The sequence below is a fragment of the Balaenoptera ricei genome, chromosome 10, assembly GCF_028023285.1.
Source record: "Balaenoptera ricei isolate mBalRic1 chromosome 10, mBalRic1.hap2, whole genome shotgun sequence".
Classification (NCBI taxonomy): domain Eukaryota; kingdom Metazoa; phylum Chordata; class Mammalia; order Artiodactyla; family Balaenopteridae; genus Balaenoptera; species Balaenoptera ricei.
The window spans coordinates 96,415,905-96,443,530 of NC_082648.1; the positions used below are offsets into that span (position 1 = coordinate 96,415,905).

General features: G+C 51.8%; 3 protein-coding genes across 7 annotated transcripts in view; 2 read left to right on the forward strand and 1 right to left on the reverse strand.

The window, feature by feature from the left end:
* MICALL1 (MICAL like 1) overlaps positions 1–5,658 on the forward strand; it is a 28,062-nt gene extending 22,404 nt beyond the window's left edge. For 2 of the 3 annotated variants that reach the window (XM_059936935.1, XM_059936936.1), the window contains exons 14-16: positions 2,392–2,506; positions 2,677–2,723; positions 3,775–5,658. In XM_059936935.1, the coding sequence (XP_059792918.1) occupies positions 2,392–2,506; positions 2,677–2,723; positions 3,775–3,896 (284 nt within the window). In that variant the 3' untranslated portion in view covers positions 3,897–5,658. The other variant, XM_059936938.1, reaches the window with a different exon arrangement.
* A 1,075-nt stretch (positions 5,659–6,733) lies between these two features.
* On the reverse strand, positions 6,734–13,893 carry C10H22orf23 (chromosome 10 C22orf23 homolog). 3 transcript variants are annotated; one of them, XM_059936939.1, is made up of 7 exons: positions 13,738–13,893; positions 13,326–13,437; positions 12,270–12,332; positions 8,590–8,772; positions 7,762–7,893; positions 7,466–7,566; positions 6,734–7,271 (listed from the first exon to the last, which is right to left on the reverse strand). In XM_059936939.1, exons 2-7 carry the CDS (start codon positions 13,426–13,428, stop codon positions 7,200–7,202), a joined length of 654 nt encoding a protein of 217 aa, XP_059792922.1. In that variant the 5' UTR covers positions 13,429–13,437; positions 13,738–13,893; the 3' UTR covers positions 6,734–7,199. The 3 variants fall into 3 exon arrangements, with proteins under 3 accessions (XP_059792922.1, XP_059792923.1, XP_059792924.1); XM_059936940.1 differs by having other exon boundaries at positions 13,647–13,893; XM_059936941.1 differs by lacking the exon at positions 12,270–12,332.
* Positions 13,894–13,983: 90 nt separating this feature from the next.
* Positions 13,984–26,143, forward strand: POLR2F (RNA polymerase II, I and III subunit F). The gene is made up of 5 exons (XM_059934851.1): positions 13,984–14,108; positions 15,408–15,477; positions 21,151–21,281; positions 25,382–25,453; positions 25,965–26,143. Exons 1-5 carry the CDS (start codon positions 14,089–14,091, stop codon positions 26,053–26,055), a joined length of 384 nt encoding a protein of 127 aa, XP_059790834.1. The 5' UTR covers positions 13,984–14,088; the 3' UTR covers positions 26,056–26,143.
* The last annotated feature ends 1,483 nt before the right edge of the window (positions 26,144–27,626 follow it).

Below are 27,626 nucleotides of genomic sequence, written 5' to 3' on the forward strand. Positions count from 1 at the left end.
AAAATTTTATTTATTTTTGGCTGTATTGGGTCTTCGTTGCTGCGTGTGGACTTTCTCTAGTTGTGGCGAGCGGGGGCTACTCTTCGTTGCGGTGCACGGGCTTCTCACGGCGGTGGCTTCTCTTGTTGTGGAGCAAGGGCTCTAGGCGCGCAGGCTTCAGTAGTTGCAGCACTCGGGCTCAGTAGTTGTGGTGCACGGACGGGCTTAGTTGCTCCGAAGCATGTGGGATCTTCCCGGACCAGGGATCCAACCTGTGTCCCCTGTATCGGCAGGCGGATTCTTAACCACTGTGCCACCAGGGAAGTCTCGACTGGCTTGTTTTGGTACCCTCCTCTCCTGGAAGGTGTGGGTGGGCTCCTGGCAGGGAGGGGTCAGGCTCCAGGGCCCAGGGCTGCCTTGCTGAGCTAGGGAGAGCAGGTACCTGTCTAGAGGCAGCTCTGGGCTCATGGCCATTAGGCCAGAGCATGGCAGGGCTCTGCTGGCGGGGGGAGGGCCGGTGGAAGTGCCCCTGCACAGCGTGGCTCAGGGTGACTCTGGGAGGGAGGGATGAGATGTGCTGAGAATGGAGGGGGGCAATGGGAGGATTGGGTGTGGAGTCACACAGTCCTGCGTTCTGCTGCTAACTTGCTGGGTGCCCTTAGGCAGCTTCCTTAGCCCCACCGAGCCTCAATGGCTTCATGTGTAAGACAAGGATGAAGGTGCCCACCTGGGAGGGTATTCTAAGGCCCAGGAGCCGGTGGATGTGGAAACACTCTGTGCCCTATGAGGGGCTGATGGCTGATGGTTATTATGTGGCTGAGCTGGGGTCTGACCACGACATGGGGTGAGCACAGCTGTGGGCTGAGAGAGACCACAGGACTGTGGAGTGTCCAGAGGCTGGAGCCAGGGCTTTTGACCACTTCCTCTGGCCCAGGTGGTAGGAATCGTTGTTCCCATTCAACAGATGAGGAAATGAAGAGCCAGAGAGGCTGAGTCTTGCACACTGGGGGTGGAGCTGGGCTTCTAGCCATGTCTCTGACTTGGGCATGACCCTGCACACGCAGCCCCTCCTGCCGGCTGGGACAGTGGCCCTGCTTTTCCACTGACCAGGGAACTTGGGAGGCTGGATGTGACCCAGAGGCAGGAGTGTCCCTGAGGAAGTCACAGAATGTCCCAGCTCTTTGCTGCCACCTATGAATCACTCCCAACTCTCTGGAGGCTGGGGGCCACCACTCAGAGGAAGCCGCAGCGACACCTTGTGGCCGGATTGGGGACAGCACCTCTGTACCCCAGGCCAGCGTGGCCCTGGGCTTTTTGTGTTGCTTCTCCAATCCTCTCTGTGTGGTAGCAACACATCAGGGCTTGTCATCCTGTCCTGGTTGTTGCCTTTGGAGGGTGAGACTGGTTTATAAGGCCCCAGGTGGGCTGGAGATCCATAAGACACTGTAAGGGCTGTAGCTTGGATCAAAGCGTTCCAAGGCTGGCCGGGTACAAGCACTGGCTCCACCCTTGCTGTGTGACACTGGTCAAGGACTTAACTTCTGCAAGCCTCGGTTTTCCCACATGTAGGTTGGGGACATAACTTACCCAGGCCCCAGATTTGGGAAGCAGCAGAGTAGGATTTGAACTGGGGTGGTGGCTCTGAAACCCACGTTGTCCCCAGAACTATGCTGGGTCAGCGGTTCCAGTTTTGGCAAGAGGAGGTGGTAGGGGCAGATGTTGTGGAGGGAAGGTCAAGTGTGGGCATCCCTCCGCTGGGAGCCTGTGGGCTGGGTGAGAGGAATACCAAGGTGCAGGTGGGCCTCTGAGGGTGGTTCCGTAGGATGGCTCAGGTTCTTGAGAGGAGGCTGGAGGGGCAGCAGGTGTCTGAGACATCAGGGACACCTCCTGGCAGGGCTCCCTGCCCCCAGGGACCCCTCTAGTCCACCCTCCTTCATGGCATTAGATGAATGTCCCAATATGCCCCTTGGGTCACATTGCTTCTCCTGCATGAGGACCCCTGGGGTTCCCTGTTATCTCCCCACCCCTGCCCCACTCTGGCCAGCTCGCCATTGGAGGCTCTCAGCAGGCCCAGCCTGAATCCTTCCCCCAAGAAACCACCTAGTGAACATTTGTTGAATGAGTGCATGAACAAAGCAGGAAACTCTTTGGCACGTGCTGGTCTGTGTTCTCAGAACACGTATTGTGCTGGACCTCCCGGAGCCCCCTTGGAGAGTTTTTTTGGTAGGCAGACTGGTATCCTTGGTCTCTCCTGTGACAACCTTCCTTTCTCCAAAAATTTGTAATCCCCGCCCATCTGGGCCCCCTCCCTCAGAGTGTCCAGCGTGGGGCTGGTCCGCAGCCACCCTTAGCACTTAGGCATTAGTTCCTCAGTTCCTGGGACTCATGTCCCCAACTTTTCTCCTTGGGCAGAAAAGGACTGGACAGAAGAGGACCGGGGCCGAGAGAAGGTGCTGATGCAGGAGCTCGTGACCCTCATCGAGCAGCGCAACGCCATTGTCAGCTGCCTAGATGAGGACCGGCAGAGGTGACGTGGCTGGGGGAGGGGTTCCCTGGGGCTTCCTGGGGGCAGGGCCCTCACTGCCAGTCATCCCAGCGCCGCTTGCTCAGCCTGCGTGGACTCAGAGTCTGGAGGGGCCTGAGAGATTACCTCGTCCTTCCTCCTGTGGGACACTCAGCTTCCCTTTCTCATTTCAGGGAGGAAGAGGAAGATAAGATGTTGGAAGCCATGATCAAGAAGAAAGGTGAGGCCCCTCCTGGGGCTCTGGCCCACTTGAACTCCTGGAGGGTGGGGGGTAGGTTGAACAGAGGGTTGGAGTGGGCTCTACAGGGACGGTGTGTGCAAACTCCTAGCCCCTGTTTTGCCAAGAAGGCCGTGTATAGCAAGGCAGGTCAGCCTACGGCCAGGAGAGTGGGTGTGGGATGCCCTGGTGCCCACAGCAAGGACGGTGGCGTATGGGAGCATTTCCCAGGGCGCGTCTGCCTTAAACTGTGCTTTCCTCCTTGAGATCTGCAGCTGGTCTAGGAGGGGTCTGTGGGACCAAACTGCAGGCCGTCCCGCAGATACGATAGTGCCTAGAATGGTTAAGAGAGCACTGGACTGGGAGGCACGAGCCCTGGGCCTAATCTTGGTTCCACCAGTGACTCATTCTGTGGCCTTGCGGTTAAGTCTGGGCTCCAGTTAGACTGGATTCCAGTCCCAGCTCTGGCACTTCCCAGCTGGGTGGCTTGGAGCCAGCCACTTCACCCCTCTAGGCCTCGCTCTCCTTGTCTGTGGAATGGGGGTGATGGAGGCACCCACCTCCCGGGTGTGTGCTGAGGATGACTGAGGTAATGTGTATAAAGCACTTAGTCCAGGGCCTGGCACCTGCAAAAAGTTCGGTTGGTGTTAGTCTGTTTCAAAACTCACATTTTCCTCGTCCGTAATAAGTTAGGGGCTGGGCCAGATGATTTCTGAGGTCTCTTCTACCTCTGACAGTCAGTGTTCGTGTTGTAACCCACAGAGCTGTGAGCACCAGCCTAGGGGAACCAAGCCTTTTAGAGATGAATGTCTGCCACGCTGTAGGGCTCCCCCATTGCTTTCACGGCGCTCGTCTCCTGATCCCTGCCGAAACACTGGGAAGGGGTAGGGTTCCGTCCTAGAGTCGAAGAACCCTGGAGGCTCAGAAAGGTGAAGGGGCGTGCCCACGGTTCCAGGCGAGGTGGTAGCGGTGGGCTGAGCCTGTTGGCCGGCGCTCCTAGGCCATCACCACCACCCCCGGCCTGCTCCGATCGACTCCCCTCTCCCTTCTGCAGAGTTCCAGAAGGAGGCTGAACCCGAGGGCAAGAAGAAGGGGAAGTTCAAGACCATGAAGGTGCTGAAGCTGCTAGGAAACAAGCGTGATACCAAGAGCAAGTCCCCGGGAGACAAGAGCTAACAGCACGGGCTGCCAGCTGGGGACTCCACCGCTCCTGGCTCGGCCCCGGGCTGTGCTCTGCCAGGGACGCCCAGCTTCCCTTCAGGATCAGTCCAGGGGAAAGATGACTTAAGGGGAGGGAGCCTCTGGGTGATGGCCTCTCCCTCCTCAGGGTCCTCTGGCTGGTCTGGGCCAAAGAGTTTTCTTCCCTCTCCTCTGAGCCACCGGCAGCTGCGCCTCAGCCCTGCCCAGCCTGGTTGTGATGACCCCAGATGCTGTGACTGACCCAGGGAGCGAGCCGGCTCCTGGGTCCGGGGAGCGGCCGCAGCCGAGCACACCCGCCCCTCGTCCCACCCAGCACCTGGCCTGCCGTGCCGGGCAGCTCCTTGGTCCCTCTTCCCTTCTGTACCACGTGCAGAGGGGATCCTTACCTCTCAGAGTCTTTGGGTCTTTCTGCCCACGAGGTCTGCCCAGGGTGGACCTCTGGCCTGGGTCTCCTGCCCCCAGGGCTCTGCCCTCTTGGCAGGCCAGTGAGCCGGGCTCGGCCACGCTGGCGCCTTCCCGCCCCTGCCCTGGTTCTGAGTCCCTGTCTTCCTTTCGGTGCAGGCGGCCCTGACTCTCTTTCTCCTCACTCAGGACCTCTATTTATGAAGTCTCTTAATTAAGTTTGAGGTAGTTACTGTGTCCTCAGACACGAGTGGGCCGGGACAGATCCCTCCCTCTGTTCCTCAGAGTTCTAGGAGCTTCCCTCGTCTCCCCTTATTCTGTAGGAGGTCTCCCTGTCCAGGACACCGTGCTGGGGTGGGTGGGAGCCGAGTGCTGAGCCCCCGCAGGGAGGGTCCCGGGGAGGCAGGCCCCAGCTGCAGTTCTGGCCCCTGCCCCTCAGCCAGATCGGCAGCAGGCGGGGCTGCTGCCGTAGGTGCCAACCCTGGTCCTTTACGGCACTGCGGCCCGGCCCCTCCTTTAGGCTCTCCCCGCCACCCCAGGGCTGGGGCGCAGTGGACCCACTCCCGGGCGGTCATCGCCAGCCTGTCTTCTCACACTCGTCTGTTGTCTGTTCTCTCCTGACTTGTTGCTACCGAAGGACTCATGGTCGCTCACCCCCTGGGATGGCTGTGGGAGCGGAGGAGCCGATGGGGACCACCACCTTCCCCCCAGGGAATGTGCCCAGCAGCTCTTGGTCAAAGCACTGTTGCTGTAAGCTATTTCCGGGGTGCCTCTAGGGCCCCCTTCCCTCAGCACACCTATGGGGAAAGATCGCACTGTATTAATTTGAGAGGGTTTTCCTCACCGACAATAAACGGAGACCATCTCAGTCGCCAGTGCCCTGCAGCCTCGAGGTGCCTTCCCCTCGCCAGGCCTGCCTTCTTCCCTGCCTCTGCCAGGCCTCGAGGCCGGCATCTCTGCTTGCCGAGGAGGGCGTGGAGGGGCTGTCCACCGCCGGGGGCCCTGGCCCTCACTGCCTGCCCCCCAGGCAGGACCCCTTCCTCTGCAGGGACAGGTGGCTCCCGCGCCTGTGCAGCCCCCGGCCACCTCCTTCCTGACATGCCTGTTGACCTGCAGCTGGGGTCACCAACTCCAGCGGCAGGTGACACACGTGAACCGGGCTGGGTGTGTCCTGAGGGACGGCCCCGATACCCGGGTGGTGGGGACTGGGGTGAATGGGGGTGGATACGCCGCAACTAGAGGGGAAGTTCTCCCTCATTTAAGTCGACTGTAGCCTGTGGGATGTGGGCCCAGTGGGGCCAGATCTTTCCATTTTTCAAGAGAAACTGGAAATCCAGATGGTGCGTGTGTGTACTTTGTAAATGTTGGCAACGAATCCGAATTTAAATCTAGGGTAGGCTGCTGTGGTGTCACGGGTGGGCTGACTTTGTCCTGGGCTGTCCTGGGTTCTCTGGTTCGCTGCCCCTGGGCCACGTGCTGGGGCCTTCAAGGTGGAGGGCGGCTGTCCTCGTCATGTTGCACCCTTGGCCCTCAGGTTCTGGAGGGTGTGTGGATACAGGCTTCTCATGGAATGTTCCAGAGCCCAGCCCTTGATCTGGTCCTCTCTGTTTATTTGTTTGAGGCTGCAGGGCCATGTTTATTCTGCAAACCCAAACTTGGGTCATGTGGCCCGAGAGGATTATATGAATCCCTCCAAGTGGGATGGTTGGTTGAAATTTCTGAAATACTTTGATTTATGGGGACAGGAAAATGACAGAATACTGGAGACCATAAGGCTTGTGGTTGTCAAGACATGGGGACTGCCATGTGCTGTGCACCAGGCCTGGGGCACTGCTCCTGTGGGCGGATGTCACCTCAGCAGCCCTTTGAGGCAGGCCGCACAGGCGAGCCGTCGGAGACGAGGCTGCCGGGCTCAGACTGCACGGGCTGGGAGTGGACTTCCAAAGCAGGGCCCCTTCAGTCTGGGTCCCTCCCACCCCTTTGGGTTTCTTTCTATGGGCTGTGCGTTCGGTGGAAAGACAGAAAGCTAACTTTTAATCCTGAGTAGGCTACTTGCTAGTTAAATGACTCTGGTCATAGCATCTTGGTGAGCTCTGGTTTTCACATAGGGATAATGAACCATTGCAGGCGTTTATTGAGAGAATCAGCCGAGAGTGACACCGGCACCTACCGTAGCGCCCGGCCATGGGGTGCTCCAGGAGCCTTCGTTCCATTTTCACTTGAAATATGCAAAACAGCTAGAAACCAACTGGGCTTGAAAAATTCTAACTCCTTGAACAAATAAGGTTTATCCCTCTGAAAACAAAATGGTGTGCGTAATGACCTATGTTAAATGTGTCTTATTAGCCTGTTAATCATAGTGGTCAAATATTTGCCTAAAGCTGTAGGAAGTCAAATAAGTAGGTCCTAAGACAGGTAGGAAGAAAGGAATCATATTCATTACTAAGTTCGGAAAACCTAATGTGCCGGACACAGGGACACGCAGTGGGTGAGGCCGTGGGAAGGGAGCCCAGTGGATGCCCTTAGACATACACCCAAGATGGTGAGACCTGGATCCTTGCTTTCACTGTGTGTGGGGCTCTTTCCCCAAGAAGAGACTCGTATGTGTGTCTGTGTCTGTATCTGTGACTGGTCTCAGAGGCTCAGCTGACCGAGGATCCCTGGGCAGAGTCTCAAGGAGAATCAGCTCATTTTCTGAGACGTGGTCCATTTTCTAGGGTGCTATGTCCAGGGTACCCTAGGTGGGGGCAGTGCTATATAACCATTTACATGGCTGAAGGCCGGGGTGGGTGGGCTGACCTGGGGGTGACCCTGCTTGGCAAGGGGGTGGGCTCCAGTGGTAGAGGTTGGGCTGCCCCGCCCCCCTCCGGAGGCAGATTAAGTGGTGGCAAGAGCCTTCCTAAGTTCCTCACTCCTCTTGTGGTCAAGGTCTTCCATTTCCTGTAGTTTCTGCAGAGGGCATCAGGGAAAGCTGGGGATCAGGGAAGGAACTCCAGGAGCCACCACAGATGTGAGGGTAGAGCTGGACTCCCGAAACGGCCGCAGCTGACCCTTTATTCCCGCTCACATCTCGTCCTCCACACTCATAGGGGTGCATCGCCCCCTCCCCCCCCCCCACTCCATTTCCCTGTTGCTTCTCCTACCTGGGAGATTTCAGTGAGGATGATCCCTCGGTACTGTCTGCCCTGCCCTAGGGCCTCCATGTCAGCCAGGAATTCTTTCCTCTCCTGGATTTCCTTTACCACTGGAAAGGGAAAGGGCCGTCAGTGTACAGGGCAACGGGGGCCCTCAGGCTCCCAGGAGGGATGGCAGGGACGGCAGGTTGCTTCTCTCGGGAACAGGAAGCAGTTCTGCGGTCAGTTTCTCACTCGTTGCCCCTCAGGGATTCCCCCCTCCACACACTCCCCTCCCCAGCGTAACTGGCCCATCAGGGGCTCACGTTCTTCAAACCGGTCCAGCTCAGGGGCTGGGTTCTCCTGCCGCACAGGAAGGGGCTTTCTTTTCCGTTCCGCTGGCTCCTTCCCGGTGGCAAAAATATTTTGAAGTCTTCGCTTCTCCTTCTCCAGATCTCCTGTCGGGCCCGGACGTGGCCTAGTTAAGGCGTGAAGAGCACCCCCATTCATGGTCTGTGTTCCCAGTTGGGCACGCTCGCTCCAGGGTAACATGGGTAGGGCTTCTGCAAACCCAGCACCTTCTACCCTGGGTGCCCCTGAGCTGGTCATGTCATGATAGGCAGGAAGGGGTTGAAAGAACCCACAAGAGAGCTTCGTCAAAACCCACACGTTGCCTGGGTGCAGAGCAAGGCTAAGAACACTCAGTGACCGCCGCGGTGCAGCCGGGATGGGGAGGCTGCGTGGAGCTGTCGGAGGGGCTAGGCCAAGAGCCATGTCAGGTGCCAAGTAGAAACGGGTGCGGGGGAAGGGCTCCCTGAAATAGGCTGGAGCGCAGAAGAGCCCTGGGTTCCAGGCACCGTCTGAGCTTGAGAGAGCAGTGGCTGTGATGCCTGACTGCCAAACATTCAGCAGAGATGGGCGGAAACCAGTTAATTGTTACAGAGAGTTCTGGAAAAATGTATGAAAACGAACACCGAACTGGTTTCCCATGCAGCCCCCAAGCTAACATGTGCTGAGGTTCAAGAGCATCGGTATAAACAACGTGAGAATTTGATTAGCTGCCTGCTCGGTGCTCTGCGGGCTGCGAGTCTCCCTGCCCCCCACCCCCTCGGAGGGAGGTAGAAGAGGGGCTCTATTGGAGGCCCCTCACTTACGGGTGGCTTGAGGCTTGAACTGCTCCCGGCTGTAGGCCCCGTTGGCTTGGCACATGCTGGCAGGCCGGAGGTGGGACCGGACGGCCAGGATGGGAGGCAAGTAGATGGCTGAGGCCGGCTGCTTGGAAGGCAACACCCTCTGGCTGGAAGTTGGGCTGCACTGTAGGGGGAGAGTGTCTCCTCCTGGGGAAGGAAGGGTCAGGGTGGGGGAGGGGGCCACCTGGCTTTTTTTTTTTTAATTTAGAAAAGTGGTCCCTACCTGTTATAACAAGTCAAACAGTACAGAAGGGTCTTCCCTTCTCCCCTCCAAGCCCCCCTCTGCAACAAGCCATGATAACAATTTGGTGGTCTCAGCCCATTCTTTCTGATGCTTACATAAACATGTTCAAAGATACGTGTGCATATATAAGATTCATGTTTCAAACACTGGATCATACTGTATTCTATTCAGTAATAGACTCTTGACAATCTATCATGGACATCTTTCCAGATCACTCCATTTACATATAACTTATTTTTTATAGCTATATACTAGTCTTTAGAATGGAAACATTATTTATTCAATGAGTCTCCTAGTTTCAGAAATTCAGGCAATTTCCAGTTTTATTTTTTTTTTAAACTATTTCAAACAATGATGTAATAAACATTCTTGTACATCAAGCCTTGGTCCTGGTGCTTTTGTTTCTATAGATGGATTCCTAAAACCTGCTTGGTCCCTGGGCAGGGAGGGATGGTTTGGCTGGTGCTAGACACCAATCCCTCCTACTGTCCACCCCCACTGCCTTGACCCAGATCTGGGGCTCCTCCCCCCGGCCAGCCAAATGTGTCACCTCCTACCTGGTTGACTGGCCCCTCCTCTCAATTGCCTTAAAGCCCAGCTCAGCACAGTGCCCAGCCACTGTTTTGATCTGGCCCCTGTCTACCTCCCTTACATTTCCAGCCTTCTTCTATCATCCACCTGGCAAATATGTATTGAGCGTGTACACTGTGCCAGGCCCAAGGCACTGGGGGTAAAGTGTAAGTAAGATGAAGCCCTGCCCTCATGGCACTTAACATCTGGGGTGTAGATGATGATAAAACAAGTGAAATATATAGTACGTTAGATGGTGATGGTGACAGTACAGCGATGGAGCACAGGGTGTGTCAGAGCAGGATTTACAATTATAAATAGGGTAGCCAGGGACGGCCTCACGGAGACAGAGACATTTGAGAAAAGACCCAAAAGTGGTTAGAGGCCAGCCCTGCAGTTATTTCAGGGAAGAGCATTCCAGGCAGAGGGAATGGCAAGAGTAAAGGACCTGAGGTGGGAATGTGCCTGGAGGGTCTGAGGAACAGCCAGGAGGTTAGGGTGCCAGGAGTGGACTGAGCAAGGGGTGGGGTGTAATGGGAATAGAGGTCAGAGGTCACAGAGGGCAAGAGACATACCGGGCCTCGTAGGCCTCTAGAAAGACTGGCTTTTACTGTGTGCGAGGTGGGAAGCCATCGGAGGGTTCTGAGCAGAGGAGTGACATGAGACCTTTAGCTGCCCTTGAAAATACAGCGTTGGGACTTCCCTGGCTTCCCAGTGGTTAGGACTCTGTGCTTCCACTGCAGGGGGCATGGGTTCAATCCCTGGTCCAGGAACCAAGATCCCACAAGCTGCGCGGCACGGCCAAAAAAAAAATACAGCGTTGGGGGTCGAGGGTAGAGGTAGTCAGAGTCAGGATATGGTTTGAAGGGCAAGCAGACAGGACTGCTGATGGGTTGGATGTGGGGTCTGGGAGAAAGAGAAAGAGGAGACAGGATGTCTCTGAGGTGTCTGCCCTGAGGAACCGGAAGGATAGAGCTGCCATTATTCCCCACTACCTTTCCCTTCTTACGCCCTCTACCTAGGGCCACACCATGGTTTATCTCTCTTCTCTGAAGAGATGCTGTGCTTTCTAGAATGTTCCTCCTACTCTCTCTGCTATTTCTACCTGTCCAGTACCAAATGCTACCTCTTCCTTTGGCTCAGTCTCAGCAGATAATTATGGCCCAAGTAATTCTGGGAGTCCAGGTGAAGGAGAGGAATTTGTGGCTTGCAACAGAATTTGAACTAAGCCTCAAACCAACAAGTAGGACTTGGTTAAGAAGAGAGGAATAGGGCTTCCCTGGTGGCACAGTGGTTAAGAATCCGCCTGCCAATGCAGGGGACATGGGTTCGAGCCCTGGTCCGGGAAGATCCCACGTGCTGCAGAGCAACTAAGCCCGTGCGCCACAACTACTGAGCCTGCGCTCTAGAGCCCGCGAGCCACAACTACTGAAGCCCGCACGCCTAGAGCCCATGCTCTGCAACAAGAGAAGCCACCGCAATGAGAAGCCCGCACACCGCAACGAAGAGTAGCCCCCGCTCACTGCAACTAGAGAAAGCCTGCGTGCAGCAGACCCAACACAGACAAAAATAAATAAATAAGATAAATTAAAAAAAAAAAAAAAAGAGAGAGGAATAGAGAGATGATTCTAGGAGAAGAAACCAGACTCAACACCAATGCTTGGAGGCAATATTTTAAAGACAAACCTTTTAAGGAGAACAAAACTGCCAGGCAAACCGGTGACTTGTGTTGCCCTAACCACTAATGCAATTAGTCCTTCAACTAATATTGAGCGCCTGGGAGCCAAGGTACCATGGTGAACAAGGCAGACCCAGTTCTTGGTCTCCTGGTATTTACTTTTAGTGGAATTTCTAGCATATTCTCTTTGTAGTCATGTTATAGGGGACACAAAATGATTAGTAGATTGCTGAGTATGGAGATTGAGTTATGTGACTCAGCTGTGTTGTGGTGCTAGGCAATGGCAGCCTGAGTTTTCCTTGTCTACAATGAGGAAGGAGATCTGACTTCTGAACTGGCCTGAGCCTCCCTCCCCCTGCCAGGGCTGGGCAGGCACTGTCAATATTTGTCTCTCCGACTTTCCCATCCCTATGCCTCTGTGGTTGACCAGATGCCTCCTGATAGGTACCTTCTTTCTAGAGAGACAGCAATAGCTATTGGTAGATTCAAGTGAAATTTGGCAGGTTTTGACCTTCTGGCATCCTCTTAAAGGTAACTTTACAGATCTCTGTTCTGATCCACTACATGTTGATTCAGTTAAATCTCAGAAAGCAAGGTTGTTTTTAAGATCTTAGAGAGCACCTTGTTATTGTGCCCATGTACATCCACTTTTTTGTTTTCCTTAAAAATAAATAATACAATGTGTGGTCAGAGGTGAGCTGTGGAAAGGTTTTGCATATTTTTCCTAAGTTGGAAGCCTGCCAGTAATCTTGTTCCTGCCAGCTAAGCTATGAATGAATAAAACTATGAATGAGACACACACAGTCCTCTCCTCTGGAGAGCTCGTATGGTATGTGTGTAAGAGGGCGGGATTAGATTGTAGACTTGACAGCGTTCAGAGTATTTGGCTGGGCAGGAAGTCTCGAATGGGCTGTGATCTGTTGGGAAGGATGGCTGGAGCCAGACTGCAGGAGGGGCTCATGTGCCGTGACCCATGTCTGGGGAAGAAGCAAAGACCCTGCAAAGTCAGTTCCCCAGGAGCAAGAGTCAGAAATACTATTCAATTTTTTTTTCTCTTTTAAAATGAGGTCCCCTACTCCTTAATATGGAGAAGCATGAAAAATGTGGCCCAGAATCCCTCTGCCCTGGAAGCTTCTGCGGATGGCCTCTTACGTTTCATGGTGTCCATGATGTGGCGCTGTTGGAAGTGTGTCAGTTTGGATTCCTTCATCATCACTGCAGGACAAAGCACTTCAGTGAGGCCTCCTGAGCTGCAGGCAGATGCCTTCATCTCACCCCACTGAAATTTAACATTGTATCACCTCCTGCCCCCATTCAGCACCTGAGAAAGACTTGGCCACCCCGCACTGCGGCTTGTGGGATCTTAGTTTCCTGGAACAGGGATTGAACCCAGGCCCCTGGCAGTGAAAGCACCGAGTCCTAACCACTGGACCGCCAGGGAATTCCTTTCCTTTCCTGCTTTGTTTTTTTTCTATAGCACTCATCACTACCTAAGTTCTATGTACCTTACTTATTATTTGTTACCTTCCTTCTAGAATATTAGCTCCATGGGACCAAGAATTTTTGCTTGTTTTTTTTTTTCTCTTTTTTATTGCTGTATTTTCAGCACCTAGAACAATGTCTAAAACACATAGTGGGCTTAAATTTTTTTGTTGTTGAGTGGATGAAGGAATGAATGAACAAGTATTCATTAAGCATGTGCCAGGGGCTGGAGTTACAATTGTAGCTACAAATGTAGCTAAAACAGGCATCCTGTCCTGATGGAGTTCATGAACTAGAGGGGCAGATGGCTGTTAATTCAATTTTAGTTCAACGGGACACACTAGGTATCTGACTACAGGTTGCCAATGAAGGAAATTGACTACTAAGTATCTGACTACTAAGCCCACAAAGGAAAAGGTATTTGGTAGAGTGCTGGCGCCTAACAGTTGGTTGCACTGTGGTGGTGGGTGGGGAAGAAATAAAGCTTCCCTGGAGAAATTGAAAGTGTGATCTAAGGGACGCACGGGAGTTAACTACTCTAAAATTCTTAGTTCTTTGACTTTTGGCCACTTCCAAGTTGTAGGACCCCTGAATCTTTCTGAACTCCAGGCTCCTTATATGTAAAATGGAAACAGCAATTGCTAAACCATAAGTCATGTAGGGGAGAACTGAGTTACAGAGGGTAACTGTGACCACCGCTCTTCTTGTGTCCTTTAACGCACTGACCTCTGAGCAGCTCGCAGGTCTCTGGGGCGTAAGTGGCTGGCTTGGGGCAGCGCCAGAACGCTGTTCCTTTGGTCACTGTCTCCACCCTCTCCTGGGAAGCCATGGGAAGGCTCTGAGGAGGGAAAAACGCAACGACACACCCCCTGTCTCCCAGATCCAACCTCTGCTCCCACACCCCCAACACCACTCATAGTTTGGCAGCAGGGGTCGGGTCGCAAGAGAATCGTGATGCCGTCTGTGAACATCGCGACAGTGCCCGATCCTCCCACCCCGAACAGATCCACTGGCAGATCCACACGCGAACAGAGACCTCAACCTGACCTGGCGCCTGTGTCAGAGAAGTCCCCTCGGGAGGAAAGGGGCGTTAGGGTAACCGTGCCCGCTGGGTGACACGCCCAAACGGAAACCTCACCCTAAAGTAAGACCCTGGCTGGGTAGCCCCTCCTCACAGAGAGCGGAGGCTGGGCTCAGTAGATCGTAACCAGGGCTCTGAAGCAGCACCCGCGCCGGGGCGCCGCAGAAATACTTTTGAGATCTCAGCTACTAGAGCCCGCAGCTAGCCTGTCTGGCTACCATGGTAACGCGCACTCGCCGCTCGGCGCATGCGCACATTTATTGCCCCGCCTGCCTCCCGGAAGTGATTACCTCTAGGTCACGGCGCAGGCGCAGAGTACGCGTGGCGTTGAGCGAGGCAGAGGCTCGCTGTTTGCGGGTCTCCGCTCGGGTCTGGGACGCAGAACCCGGTAGCTGCGGCGCGGGTGTCATGTCAGACAACGAGGACAAGTGAGTGCGGAAGCGAAGTGACTTTTGCGGAGCCTCGCAAGGGACGGGTGAAGCGGGAGCCTGGGTCGAAGGAAGTTGAGGAACCAGGCGTCGAGGGGCAGTGTCTGAGGGGACTAGGGGTGCTGAGGGGGCCCGCGAAGCTGGAGAAGGGTAGGGCGGTGAGCCGGCAGCATAGACCCGGCCAGAGGCTGGGCACAGAAAGACCCCGGCTCGAGGGTCCAGAGAGGATCACTGAAAAAGGTATCTTTTAGCAAACTTCCGCTGAGTCGGGCTCTGTGTCAATACCTCATATTGAGGTGTATTAGGCATAGTCTCTGCTCTCCAGGTGGGGTCCCTTTCTAGAAGAGGGGGCAGGCCCATAGACATAATGCGGGGTCGTGTGCATTGCGTAGTAGGTCTGTAGTATAGAAGTAATCCAGAGGAGGGTCTGGGGAGACTTTGAGGTGGTAGAGGTCTGGGAGGCTTGCAGTAATCCAGGCGAGAAAAGGTAGTGACTTGTACTAGGGTGATAGTAGTAGAAGTAGTGAGGAGTGGTTTTGAAGTCTGGATTTATTTTGAAGCTAGAGCCCAGGAGATTGCCTGACGTGTGGTGTTGGAGGAGAGGTCTATCCTGAAGATAAAAATAGGGGAGTTCTCAGCATAAGTATATTAGTCAAAGCTGAGAAACAGAGGAGATCATCAGGCGGGTGTCAGTAGAGGAGAGGAGATGACTGCGTGTCAGAGCATCCCAACGTGGAGTGCTTCGGGGGAAGAGAGGAGAAACCGGCAAAGGAGACTGAGAAGGAGTAGCCAGTGAGGTGGGAGGACACCGAGAGCATGAGGTGTCCTTGCAGTCAAGTGAGGAGAGTATTTTGAGTGAGAGGGAGTGGCCTGTGGGCCAACTGACAGATCAGGCTAAATGAGAACGAGAATAGTCCACCACATTTAGCAATGTGGAAAACATTAACAAACTTGAAAGGATGGTTTGGGTGGAATCATGGAGGTGAAAGTTTTTGGAGCGAGATGATGACAGAATGGGAAGAGAAGAATCGGAAACAGTGAAGATGGACAACTCTTGCAAGAATTTTGCTCCCAAGGGGAGCATGGAACTAGAGCTCTGTGAGGAGGGAGTAGAAAAGTAAGCTCCGTTTGTTTTTTTAGACGAGGAAATCAAATGACTTAATGATTTATTAAGTGATTCACTCATTAAGTAGATATTTATTGAGCGCCTCCTATGCTAGTAACTCAGATGAGACACAGATCTCTGCCCTCTTTGATTCTACTAAGTGGTGCTCTAACTGGCTTCTTCTTCTTGTACAGTTTTGATGGCGACGACTTTGATGACGTGGAGGAGGATGAAGGGCTAGATGACTTGGAGAATGCCGAGGAGGTCAGTATTTAGCCTTGGGCTCCCCTCTCTGCAGCCCAAGCTGCCACATAGCCCAGCCAGTGATGACTGACTGAATGCATCTGCCTCCTGTTTGTGGTCAGGGCACCGCCAGTTAGAGTGAGGAGAGATCTGGTCCTGGGTAGTGGAGGAGCCCCTCAGGGTGGGCCTGAAGGCTTTTGTCCACTTGGAGCACAGCGCATGGCTTCTGGGGCAGTTAGCTTACTGACAGTTGAAATATTCCCTTCATTCATTGAGCAAACGTGTTGAATGTTTATTACGTACCAGGAGCTCTGCAAGGTGGGGCTACATAAAGAGCAAGGGGGAGAGTGACCTGGGATAAGGCTGGAGAGGTAAGGGCCAAGATCAGGCAGGATTTTGTAGCGTGAAGGTATCGGGAAGCCACTGACAAGTTTTGAGCTGGGGAGCGGCATGATCCAGTGAGGAGTGAATTGGGGAGGAGCAAGGGTAAAAGAGAGCCCAACTAGGGAGCTCTCATAGACCTCCAGGTGAGACCTGTAGCTTGCACTTGGGTGCTGGTAGTGTCGGTGATGGGAAAACGGATGAAAGAGATATTTTGGTGGTTTGGATATGGGGCTGAGAAAGTGGGAGATGACAGGGATGACTCCCATGTTTCTAGCTTGAGGAACTAGGTGAATGAGTTACTAGCGTCATAGATAAAATAGGGCTTTCTGTCTCTTGTGACTGATGGAGGGAGAAGTGCTTTATGTCTCTTGGAGAGAGAGTGATCCCTCGATTTTTTTTTTTATAAAGATTTTTATTTATTTTTTAAATTAATTAATTTATTAGTTATATTTGGTTGCATTGGGTCTTCGTTGCTGTGCGTGGGCTTTCTCTAGTTGTGGTGAGCGAGGGCTACTCTTCGTTGCGGTGTGCAGGCTTCTCATTGCAGTGACTTCTCTTGTTGAGCACGGGCTCTAGGCCGTGCGGGCTTCAGTAGTTGCAGCACGTGGGCTCAGTAGTTGTGGCTCGCAGGCTCTAGAGCGCAGGCTCAGTAGTTGTGACGCACGGGCTTAGTTACTCCATGGCATGTGGGATCTTCCCGGACCAGGGCTTGAACCCGTGTCCCCTGCATTGGCAGGCGGGTTCTTAACCACTGCGCCACCAGGGAAGCCCCCGATTTTTTTTTTTTTTTTTTTTTAAGGCTAGGAAACTGAAGGCCCTCTTTTGGGATTTCCTGTCTGCCTGGCACTCTGAGGTTATATGTTCTCTGAGTCAGAAACCTCCTTCTCTATCCTTCTGATCCCTTTCCATCTCTGTCCTATTGATTCTGCCTCCTATATGTGGTTCGGTCCTGTTTTTGTTTCTCCATTCCTAGTGCCTCAGCCTGGTTTGGATCTTTATTGCTTTTCACCCACATTACTGCAGAAATGTGTTACCGGTTTTCCTGCCTTCAGTCTGCTGTTTGCCTTTCTGCTGCCAGAGTCGTCTTTTTCACCTACCCACATGATTGATTACTGTTAGTTTTCCTAAAAGGTCTCTCTGCTTTTGCCCTTTCCACCTACAGAATATTCTCAACAAAGTATCGAGTGATCCTTTTAAATCTTAAGTCACTTTGTCTCTCCTCTGTTCAGAATCTGCATCCAGTGGCTTCTTACCTCATTCAGAGTAAATGCCAAAAAAGATGTACAAGGTCCTCCATGATCCGGCCACCTGCTCCCTCTGTGACCTTATCTCTTCTCGTTGTCCCTGTCATGCCATGGAGACCCCAGCTCAGAACTTTTGACGGTGCTATTCCCTCTTCCTTTCCCTTAGATACGCACACGACCTGCTCCTCAGCCTCGTCAGGTCTTTGTTAAATGTCACCTCAGTGGGGCCTTCCTGACCATCCTGTTTAAAATTGCCGCATTAACCCCTTCCTCCAACATCACCACCCTGGCACTCCCTGTCTTTTCTCTGTTCTTATACTACACATTGTACTTAACTAATTTTGTTTATTGTTTATCTCATCTCATTATAATGTAAGTTCTATAGGAGAAAGAATTTTTATCTGTCTTACTGCACTATCCCAAGTGCTTAGAATACTATCTGACGTGTAGTAAGCACTCAGTAAATATTTGTTGACTTAATTCTTTATTATAGAATTTATTCTTCTGCCTATAACCCTATACACACCTTTTGCTCTAATCATACTCCACAATTAGGTGTCCAAACCTAGTACATTCTCTCCCTCCTCTGTGCCTGTGTGCATGCATTTTAGCCTGCCTGGAATGCCCTTTCCTTCCTCGTTAGCTTGGCAGCTCCTACTCATGCTTCTAGACTAGCCCAAGTCTCATCTCTGGACTGTATTTGTAACCCCCAGTATGAGGTAGATGTCTCTCACTTTCTTGTTAAGTTTGTGGCACACTTGCATACTTTTTTTTTTTCTTGTTAATTTTTTTTGTTTTTGAAGTGCTTTAATATTCCATTTTATTTATTTAAATACACACACTCACACACACAATTACAACTCTGTAAATTAGTGAAATGGCACTCATTGGATGAATTAAATTACAACCAGTAAATGAGTGAACAGGAAAGACAAAGAGTTAAAGAAGATATTTGCAAAACATATAACTAAGAAAGTACATCTATACAATGAATTCCTACAAATCAATCATAAAAATGCAGAAAATCCAGTACAAAAAGGGGCAAGGGATTTGAACAGGCACATCACAAAAGAGAATATCCAAATAGCTAATAAATATATAAAAAAGATGCTTAACATCATTAGTCATCAGGAAACTGGAAAGTAAAACCAGAAGACACCACTCCACACCCACTGAGATGGCTAAAATTAAACCAGACAAAACAAACATCTTACAGTGACAATACCAAGTAGGAAGAAAGATGTGGAGCAATTGGAGCAACATTTATATTATTCTGGTCGGAGTGTAAATTGGGCCAGCACTCTGGAAAACTCTATGGAGTTATGTACTAAAGGGGAGTATATGTGTATATTTTTTATGAACCAGTGATCCTGCTCCTGGGTGTATACCCAACACAGATGCGTACTTACGTTGACCAAAAGACATGTACAAGAAAATTCATAGCATAATAGCAAAATAGTCCAAATGCTCATTATAATTGAACGATTATATGGATTGTGGTATATTCCAACAATAAAATCCTAGATGGCTATGAAAATGAACAGAGTACTGGTAGACACAACAAAATGGATAAATCTACAAATATAACATTGAGTGAAAGAAGCTATACAGAAAACAGTACATAAGGTGTGATTACATCCACAGGAACTTCTTATTTTTTTTTTTAAATTTTTGAATTTTATTTATTTTTTTATACAGCAGGTTCTTATTAGTCATCAATTTTATACACATCACTGTATACATGTCAATCCCAATCGCCCAATTCAGCACACCACCATCCCCACCCCCTCGCGGCTTTCCCCCCTTGGTGTCCATACGTTTGTTCTCTACATCTGTGTCTCAGCTTCTGCCCTGCAAACCGGTTCATCTGTACCATTTTTCTAGGTTCCACATACACGCGTTAATACACGATATTTGTTTTTCTCTTTCTGACTTAACTTCACTCTGTATGACAGTCTGTAGATCCATCCACATCTCAACAAATGACCCAATTTCGTTCTTTTTTATGGCTGAGTAATGTTCCATTATACATATGTACCACATCTTCTTTATCCATTCGTCTGTCGATGGACATTTAGGTTGCTTCCATGACCTGGCTATTGTAAATAGTGCTGCAATGAACATTGGGGTGCATGTGTCTTTTTTTTTTTTTTTTTTTTAAATTAATTAATTTATTATTTATTTTTGGCTGTGTTGGGTCTTCGTTTCTGTGCGAGGGCTTTCTCTAGTTGTGGCAAGTAGGGGCCACTCTTCATCGCAGTGCGCGGGCCTCTCACTATCGCGGCCTCTCCCGTTGCGGAGCACAGGCTCCAGACGCGCAGGCTCAGTAATTGTGGCTCACAGGCCTAGTTGCTCCGCGGCATGTGGGATCTTCCCAGACCAGGGCTCGAACCCGTGTGCCCTGCATTGGCAGGCAGATTCTCAACCACTGCGCCACCAGGGAAGCCCCGCATGTGTCTTTTTGAATTATGGTTTTCTCTGGGTATATGCCCAGTAGTGGGATTGCTGGATCATATGGTAATTCTATTTTTAGTTTTTTAAGGAACCTCCATACTGTTCTCCATAGTGGCTGTATCAATTTACATTCCCACCAACAGTGCAAGAGGGTTCCCTTTTCTGCACACCCTCTTCAGCATTTGTTGTTTGTAGATTTTCTGATGACGCCCATTCTAACTGGTGTGAGGTGATACCTCATTGTAGTTTTGATTTGCATTTCTCTAATAATTAGTGATGTTGAGCAGCTTTTCATGTGCTTCTTGGCCATCTGTATGTCTTCTTTGGAGAAATGTCTGTTTAGGTCTTCTGCCCATTTTTGGGTTGGGTTGTTTGTTTCTTTAATATTGAGCTGTATGAGCTGTTTGTATATTTTGGAGATTAATCCTTTGTTGATTCGTTTGCAAATATTTTCTCCCATTCTGAGGGTTGTCTTTTCGTCTTGTTTATGGTTTCCTTTGCTGTGCAAAAGCTTTTAAGTTTCATTAGGTCCCATTTGTTTATTTTTGTTTTTATTTCCATTACTGTAGGAGGTGGATCAAAAAAGATCTTGCTGTGATTTATGTCAAAGAGTGTTCTTCCTGTTTTCCTCTAAGAGTTTTATAGTGTCCGGTCTTTTTTTTTTTTTTTAAATGAGGTGCGTTTTAAATTTATTTATTTATTTATTTATGGCTGTGTTGGGTCTTCGTTTCTGTGCGAGTGCTTTCTCTAGTTGCGGCAAGCGGGAGCCACTCTTCATCGCGGCGCGTGGGCCTCTCACCATCGCGGCCCCTCTTGTTGCAGAGCACAGGCTCCAGACGCGCAGGCTCAGTAATTGTGGCTCACGGGCCCAGTTGCTCCGCGGCATGTGGGATCCCCACAGACCAGGGCTCGAACCCGTGTCCCCTGCATTGGCAGGCAGATTCTCAACCACTGCGCTACCAGGGAAGCCCCCGTGTCCGGTCTTACATTTAGGTCTCGAATCCATTTTGAGTTTATTTTTGTGTATGGTGTTAGGGAGTGTTCTAATTTCATTCTTTTACATCACATTTGCATACTTTTATAGCACTTGTTGTTTTGTTTACTCTTGTCTTTTTCCCCAGACTATGTATTCTTTGAGAGCAGAAACTCTTAGCTTTCTGTCTCATCACCTATTATGTTTTCTGGCACATGACAGATGCTTAATAAGTGATTGTTAAATATATGAATATGTGAAGATGGGGTGCTTGTTCCTCTTCCTGCTTAGGGTGATTTGTTGTCTGTGCTCAAGGACTTCTTTGTATGGATGCTCAAGGACTTCTCTTCTGGATGAGGCAGCTGGCTTTGGACTCCCTGATCATGAGTCCTTTTTTACTAGGTCTGAGACCTTGGCCAAGTTAGCTAACTCTCCAAGCCTCTAAAATGGGCATTGTAATCCCCACCGCATAAGGTTATTGTGAGGATTAAATGAGGTGTCAATAAGGCAGTTGCACGGTCACTGGCACGTAGTAAGCAGTAGCATAGTGGTGGTTATAATCGTTGTCGTCGTCATCCTGCCCCTCACCCCCGATAACGCATCCTGAGATTTTTCCCTCTTTTCTTCCTTGGTGTCCAGGAGGGCCAGGAGAACGTTGAGATCCTCCCTTCTGGAGAGCGACCACAGGCCAACCAGAAGCGAATCACCACACCATATATGACCAAGTATGAGCGAGCCCGTGTGCTGGGCACCCGAGCCCTCCAGATCGCGTGAGTATGAGCCTCCTAACCATCTTTTCCATCAGACAGGCTACAGGGAACCTCCAAGCTGTTGATGCGGCTCAGCCTGGCATCTGACCACAGACCTTCCCTCTTCTCACACGCTAAACAAGGGTGGTGCTGTCCCTGTGTGCCAGGCACTGTGCTAGAGCCCCTTCCCTCAGAGAGTTTGTGATCCAGTGGAGAAATAGGACATAAACATCTGAGAAGTCAAATAACAGTACAGTAGAAGAATAGTGATAAGAATACAGAGTGTAACGAGTGCCTGTCAGTTAGGGAAGCAGAAATAAATAAATAAATAAAATAAGATCAGCCCTCGACCGTTGTGGGCTGGTTAGTTAGGGGTGCTGCGGCAGCACCCCCTGGGCTTAAGGTGGTTCTTGCGTCGATAGACGAGGGCCAGCCCAGAGGAGTGGGGGAGCCCTCCATGCAGAGGTCCCGCTAGAAATGTGAAAGCACAGCAGTGGCGGGGGTTTGGGGGTTTGAAATTAGCAGCCTTTCCTTTGTCTCCCAAGCTTGGAGCTAGTTGAAGACTAACACGATTCAGGAGCTAGCAGTAGGCAGGTGGGGATTGCAACGTGCGATGCTTCCGCGTCCACCCCAACAGCCGCGGGCACGGCAGCCACCAGAGGCCCTGTGTGCAGGCGTCAGCCTGCCTGCTAAGCTTGTGGGCATCGTGGAGGACAGATCAGGCGGCTTTGAGGAAGCAGGGACTCTTGAAGAGGCTGGACCACAGATGCGTGCTTTCCCCGCCAGGCTCCCTTGTCAGATGAGTTCCTCCTCCGTTGTGGCGAGAGTAAGTGGGAGGACAGAGACGGGACGGGCATGTTACTGTGGCTCTTGTGGAACGTCCTCCGCGGGGAAACGTGAGGCCGGGGAAAGGAGCACTACCCCAGACCTCTTACAAGCTGCTGTGGGAAATGGTGGGTACCTGGAGGAGGGGGTGCTTCAAGTAGGGAGTAGTGGAAACAAGGCTTGAAAGAAAAGCTGGGGCCAGAGTTGTGGGGCGACGCGTGCTGGCGGAGTGGTGACGCTCAGTCTATGCATCCATCCGTCCCCACCCCGCCCAGGTTTTTAAACAGCATTGGGCTTCACCTCCTCCAGTCTGTGGAGTGAACGTGACCACCGTGTTCACCTCGATAGAGGGCTTTATGGGCGGGCAGCATCGTTCCTCACCCGCTCGGCAGCAGTAGGCCTCCTGCCAGCCTGGTTGTACTCCTTGCTGGTCTGGGTGAAATGAGAGCTGCACTCAGTATGATGATTTTGGTATCGCTGGGGTCAGGATCCTCTAGGCCTGCACCGCAGTTATGGTTGCCACTGGCTACATTTGGCCATTTAAATTAAAGTAAAACTAAATAGAAGTTCAGTGTTTCGGTCTCATTAGCCACATTTCGTGTGCCTAGTAGCTCCCTGTGGCTACCGTAATGGGTAGTGCAGATAGAGGACATTTCCATCATTGCAGAGCACTGATTGGGCAGTGCTTATGTCTGCTAAACATGATCAAGCAGAAAGAACAATTCATAAATTATTTTTCAAACAAATAGACTGTATGCAAGTTAAAGTCTTTCAGCATCGAATAAGATATTGTGCTTGCACCTGTTGGGGATGCAGAGATGATTAAAGACACAATTCCCCAGGTCTCTAGGTGTTTACAGTCTGGTGGGAGAGATGGACCCGTTCTAAATATCCAGAACCCAAGGTGGATGGGATTGCTGCTTTACAGGAGAAACAAAAGAGAGAAGGGAGTAATGGCAGGGGTGACTGGGGAAGCCTTATGAAGAGATTAGAATTAAAGCGAGGTGGTTTTGAAGGTATCCCAGGCACCAGAAACAGCACTAGGAAAAGTCCAGGTAGAGGCAGGCATGTATGGATTGCGGTGGGGGAATGGCAAGTAGCTTGGGGCACAAGACTGGAAAAGATGTCACTGGTTCATTGACTGAGAAGTTCAGAAGATGGGCTTGCATTTGGTGGACAGTATGGAGCAGGCATTTAAAACACTACCGAGGCCCAGCGTCCTGCTTTCCTTGGGGAGCAAGACTCGGTCTAGCTTAGTCTGGTCTATAGTGCTCTTTCCGATTGAGGGCTAGGATGCTGTCTGGTGGTTCCCCGGCTGCTGTAAGCCCCTGGACAGCCAGGGCTGGAGCTTATCCTGAGTACTAGGCCTGCAATCCTGCACTTAGCAGATGCTGAACAGATGTTTATTGGATATTTGTGGATGAAGCCTCTCTCTGGTTCATTAGCCCCACCTGGCGGCTGAATGATTGCCACAGGTGGAGATGTTCCGGGCGCACTCTCACACTTCCTGTGCACATAGTAGGGCTGGATGAATGAATGCTGTTGAATTATTTGTGTCTTGAAAGAAATAAGGCATATGCAGATCAGGGAAAGCATTTTGCCCCATTCTTTAAAGCTTTACATTTTGGGGAAGTTCAAATAATTATTGAGAGAGGATATAGAGAAAGTTAAAGAACTTGGTCTCTGCCCTTGGGAAATTTTCAGGCTTTGGGGAGTAACAGACATCAGAATATTTAGCAATGAAATTAGCAGATTATTTAGTGTGAACTGGTGGCTCTCAGACTGGCTGGTTATCAGAATCACCTGGAGAGCTTTGCTAATGCAGGTTCTCAGGATCCTTCACTAGAGAGTGAGGGGGAAGGGTCTGGGGAAGGACCTGGGAACCTGTATTTTTAGCATACTTTCCCAGTAATTTTGATGATTATCAGGTTTGGGATCCATTAGTGTAAACTTGAGCTGGAATCAATAAGTGTGGCTTCCTAGAGGAGGTGGCCTAGAACTGGCCTGTTTGTTTCTAGAGCCTCTGCTGTGGGCCAAGTGTTGTGCTAGGGCTTGGGGTCCTGGGCCACCAGGTCTCGTTGGAAAACTTCAAACAAGTAGTCACAGTGTAGTGATAGTGGTGCTGAGAGAAGTGTATGTAAAATGAGTCAGGGCACTGAGGCTTCAGCAAGTGCTTTCCATAGTGGAGACATCTGAGCCTCTCGCAGGCATGTAGGGAGAGGAAGAGGCTGTACGAGGATGCAAAAAAGGAAACAACAGGGTATGTCTAGGGAACTGTAGTAATTTGGTATGGCTGGAATGTGGGGTAAATATAGGCAGGTAGCATGAGAAGGTACTAGAAAGGTAAGCAGGGGCCAGGTGAGGTTCTGCCTGCCTGATGGCTGTGGGGTGTCATGGAAGGGTGGTAAGCAGGTGAGCGCCCCACCACAGGCCCTGTGTAGAGGCTGGAGGAGCCAGGACCCTTGTAGGGGGTATTGCCAAGACAGAGAAGGAAAATGAGGCGAGCTGGGCCCTGAGGCAGGGCTGCGGGGTCGAGTTAGAGTGGTCAGAAGGGTGAGCTTGTGCACGTGCGGGTCCTTTGTGCTGGAACACTCTGCTGTGGCTGCAGGCTCAGGAGTCTGTGATGGGCCCTGGGGAAGGCCCTTGGCAGGGGAGCTGACATGACGCATGTCACACGGCCCAGTGATGAAAGCTCACACTTGTCCCGTTCACGGTACCGGTCTTCAGTTTGTGAATCACCAGCTTTTAAAAATAATGGGAGGTGTTGTAGCACAGTAGGGAGGAGCCTTCGGGGTTCAAATCTTGGTTCTACCACTTACTGGCTGTGTGACCTTAGGCAAGTTACTGACCCGTCTGTGCCTCAGTTTCTTCATCAGTAAGACGGAAGTAACAAGAGTACTTACCTCAGATACAGTACTCTGTGAAGGGCTGAGAACAGCTATGGCACTTAGTCTTTGCTTGTTAGCCAGTAGTGTTTTAGCATCATTGTTGTGTAGGCGTGGCAGGGCTTTTTGTCTTCATTTTCAAATGAGGATAGTGAGATTTGGGGAAAAAATTCAGTATCTTTGGAGGCAAAGTTTAAGTCTAGTCTGCAGGCTCCCACTCGCGTACCCTCGCTGTCAGTGCCCCTGAACTGCCGCTCCGCATCCGCTGTGCCCGCCTACCTGGAAGGTGCCCTTTCTGGGTGAGGACTGGGATGCTGATCTGATCCTGTTTGTGAAGCTACCCCCGACTTCATGCTGGGCCCTTCTCCCTGTGTTTGTAGTCTTGCCCAACACCTGTCCCTGTACCTACAGGATGTGTGCCCCCGTGATGGTGGAGCTGGAGGGGGAGACAGATCCCTTGCTCATCGCCATGAAAGAGCTCAAGTAAGTCGCCCAGATCATGCTTCACTGCTCCAGAGCCCTGGGAGGCATCCCTTGGGTTCTCTGCTGCACTCCCTTCCCCCACTTCCCTCCTGGGGAAGTGTGGTTCTTGTTCCTGTAGACCCTTAGTTTGTTTGGGAGTCAGCCCTGCAGGGAGGAGGAGGGAGGGGGAGGAGGGGGCAGGCAAAGCGGGAGGGGAGGACATTGATGAGACATGGACCTTTGCTGTCTGTCCGAATTTCCCTGTTCCTACTGCAGTTGGCCTTACCAACATCCCTCTACTTTTCCCCCTCCTCCCTTCAGCCATGGGATGGCAGAGCCCTTCCAGACTCAAGTCCCACACTCAGAGATGCAGGAACTTTTTTTGTTGTAATTCCTTTCCTACAAAGTGCATTCATAGTCTCAAGGGGATGCTGCTAAGACTTCTCTTGCCTTGCATTCTGCACCTTCTGTCCCTCTGCTGCAGGGCTGGGGTCACCAGCCCTCGTGTACCTTGACTTCTCCCCTGCCACAGGGCCCGAAAGATTCCCATCATCATTCGCCGTTACCTGCCTGACGGGAGCTATGAAGACTGGGGGGTAGACGAGCTTATCATCACCGACTGAGCCGGAATCATCTTCCTGACTGCCTCAGCCCCAGTTTCTAGTCTCATGTTCTTTATACGTGTAAATAATAAATTCTTCAACATTTCAACCCCTCCGCCTCCAGCTGCCTGGGAGGCCTACCCACTTCTGCCCTGCTGCCTGGAGGGTGCACCCATCCCAGTGGCCCTGCGACTGTCAGCTCTTTAGGAAGCACCAGGGGCCCTGACCCCCTGTGGCTCCCCCACGTCCCTCCCTCCATCTCGCAGTCCACCAGAGCAGAGGCTGCTGCAGGAGACACCTCAGCTGCCTTCCCAGCAGACAGACGAGCCTTTGTGCCCAGGGAGCTGGTTGCCACGGAAACCCCCAATTTCCTTTCCAGTGGGGACTGGCTGCAGGGGCTTCTCCCTTCTCAGGAGTATCACAGAGCAGGTCTCATCAAGCCACCCATTGTTTCCTAAGGACCTGCCTCGAGCCTCTTATCGTGGGCTCGGATCCCCTTTCAGGAGCCAGTGCCCCAGCAGGAAGCTTGGGGATGCAGTGATCTCCTGCCCTCCCCGAGAGAGCCCTGCCGGGCAAGTCAGCAGCTGGACCAAGGGCCGAGCACCTGCCCACCCCTGCCTCCCCTACCCCCCCCCGCCCCAATCCCCACTCGTCAGGCCACTCCCCACACACTGTCCTTCATGACCCACCTCTCTGGTCTGCCACACCCATACCCTCTCCTTCCCAGCTTCTGGAAGATGTCCTTCCCCTTCTGTGTGGGGCCCCTGATCCTCCGAGGCCTTCACTAGGATGGGTGCTGGGATGGTGGTGGGCAGGGGAGCAGGGCTTCTGGGTTCAAGGCGTGACATTAAATCAGGACTGGAGCTCCCCTTTCTCTGCCCTAGGTTCTAATGGGTCCTGTTCTCTTCACTCTGCTTACCCAATCAATCATGCTGGTTCCTCCCTTTCTCGGAGTTGGTGGGTGGGGGGAACAGATGACAGGGAGAGGGTGTATACTGACACCAACAGGGATAGAAGGGAAAACTGGCTTCCTGAATATTCCATTCTTGACCTCCCTTCTGCTGCCAGCTCCCCTTCCACGAAGAGGAGGAGCTGGGTTTGCCTGACCTCTGCAAGAGGCAGGGACCCTGGGGGTGGGTGCCCCCTGGACAGGGTGGGAGTGATGAGCATCCCCAGGAGCAGGAGGGGTGTTTGCTGCTCTGGAGAAGGGTTAATTTAGGGAGCCGTGGACTTCGCACCCCCTTCCACCCTCCTCCAAGCCTGTGGAATCCTTTAATCAAGTTGGGTGCTGAAATTTCAGCTCTGAAATGCCGCCTTTGTGCTGGCATCCAGCAGGCCGCCCCAGAGTGTGGGGGTCACTTTCTTGGCCCCGTTTCTCTAAATGGTCTCTTTGTTCCTGCTGGGCCGCTCAGTATCAGATGTGATTAAAGGGAGATGGGGCTTGGGTGGAGGAGGAGAGAAGCGGCTGGGAGAGGGAGGGGGTTAACCCTTAGGGGATAGGGTGTAGAGGAGTTGGAGAAAGGGGTGTTTTTCCTCCCATTTCCCCCTTCCCATTCTGCTACTCTTTCACGGAGTCAGCCCCTTCCTGCTCA